The 1,228-nt window shown below is 63.2% G+C and overlaps 1 protein-coding gene across 1 annotated transcript in view; it reads left to right on the forward strand.

Annotated features, from left to right (window-relative positions):
- The window catches only part of GRID2IP (glutamate receptor, ionotropic, delta 2 (Grid2) interacting protein), a 38,953-nt gene extending 38,078 nt beyond the window's left edge, over nucleotides 1-875 (forward strand). Inside the window, exons 21-22 of the mRNA XM_006889624.1 lie at nucleotides 507-671; nucleotides 804-875. Coding sequence (XP_006889686.1) covers nucleotides 507-671; nucleotides 804-875 — 237 coding nt within the window. The remainder of the gene's footprint in view (nucleotides 1-506; nucleotides 672-803) is intronic.
- The last annotated feature ends 353 nt before the right edge of the window (nucleotides 876-1,228 follow it).

The raw sequence follows: 1,228 nt of genomic DNA on the forward strand, positions 1-1,228 counted from the left end.
CCACCCAGGCCTGTCACACGGCCACCCACGTCTGCCACACGACCACCCAGGCCTGTCACACGGCCACCCAGGCCTGTCACACAGCTAGTCAGGTGTGCTGAGGAGAACCATGCTCAGGCCGAGGCGAATGTTAAGGGCTCTAGAGGGGCTGAGTATGCGGCAGTAGACAGGCCTTTCTCCTCAGACACCTGTGGGCGGATTGGAACCTGTAGTGTTTGGGTTGTCAGCCAGTATGTTAACCTTGTACCACTGGGGCACTCATGGCGGAGGGCACTGCTGTAAGTGGGGTTGACGAGAGTGCATAGCAGGTGAGCAGAGCCCAGGCAGTCCACAAGCAGCGGGGAACACAAAGCCTGAAGCAGCCAGGTTCCAGGGAGCCCCTGGGCCCAGGGCTGGAATGTGAGAACGGCAAGGAGGCAGAACCCCGAAGCCAGGCAGCAGTGCGTGGTCTGGGGTCATCGCCGGGTCCCTGGGTGCCTGGCCCTGTCCTTGACCAAATGGCTCAGGCTTTTCTGGAGACGGCTCAGCCGGCGCTGCGGGCGCTGGACGGGCTGCAGCGCGAGGCCACTGAGGAGCTGGGCAAGGCGCTGGCCTTCTTCGGGGAGGACTCCAAGGCCACCACATCCGAGGCTTTCTTCGGCATCTTCTCAGAGTTCATGAGCAAGTTTGAGGTCAGTCCCTGATGATGCTTAAAGGGTTGCTGAGAGCAGATGGGGTGGGGACAAATGAGGGGTCCTGCTCTAGAGGGAGAGAAGGAGGGGTGGGAGTACCGAGGTTCACTCCCTCCCCGTCTTCCTCCCCAGCGAGCGCTCTGTGAACTGCAGACCGGCGAGGGCTCCCGCAGCTCCGGGATGGTGTCACCCCTGGCCTGGTGAGGCTGGCGAGCAGTGTGGATGGAGATGGGATGGGACAAGACACGCAGAGACCATGTGGCTGCACAGGCCACAGTCCCACCCAGGAACCTGAGCACAGACAGGGTGTGAGCGGGGCTGCCCGTCTCCTCTACCTCAGGGGACAAGCCTGGCCGGGTCCCCCCTGTGGACTCCTGCTCCTGTCGCCTGGCTGATCGAGGGGCCTGGTCCCCTTGGTACCTGCGGGTCGCGTCCTCCATTGGCACTGGTTTCACCCCAGGTCCGAGTGTGCCCCTTCCCTCCCTCGCCCTCGGCACTTTCCAATAAAGTGCTGCCTGTGCCCTGTGGATGACGGTGTCCCGGGGGAGGCTCCACAC

Source organism: Elephantulus edwardii, unplaced genomic scaffold (assembly GCF_000299155.1).
Source record: "Elephantulus edwardii isolate Elephantulus edwardi_28Jun2011 unplaced genomic scaffold, EleEdw1.0 scaffold00080, whole genome shotgun sequence".
Taxonomy (NCBI): Eukaryota; Metazoa; Chordata; class Mammalia; order Macroscelidea; family Macroscelididae; genus Elephantulus; species Elephantulus edwardii.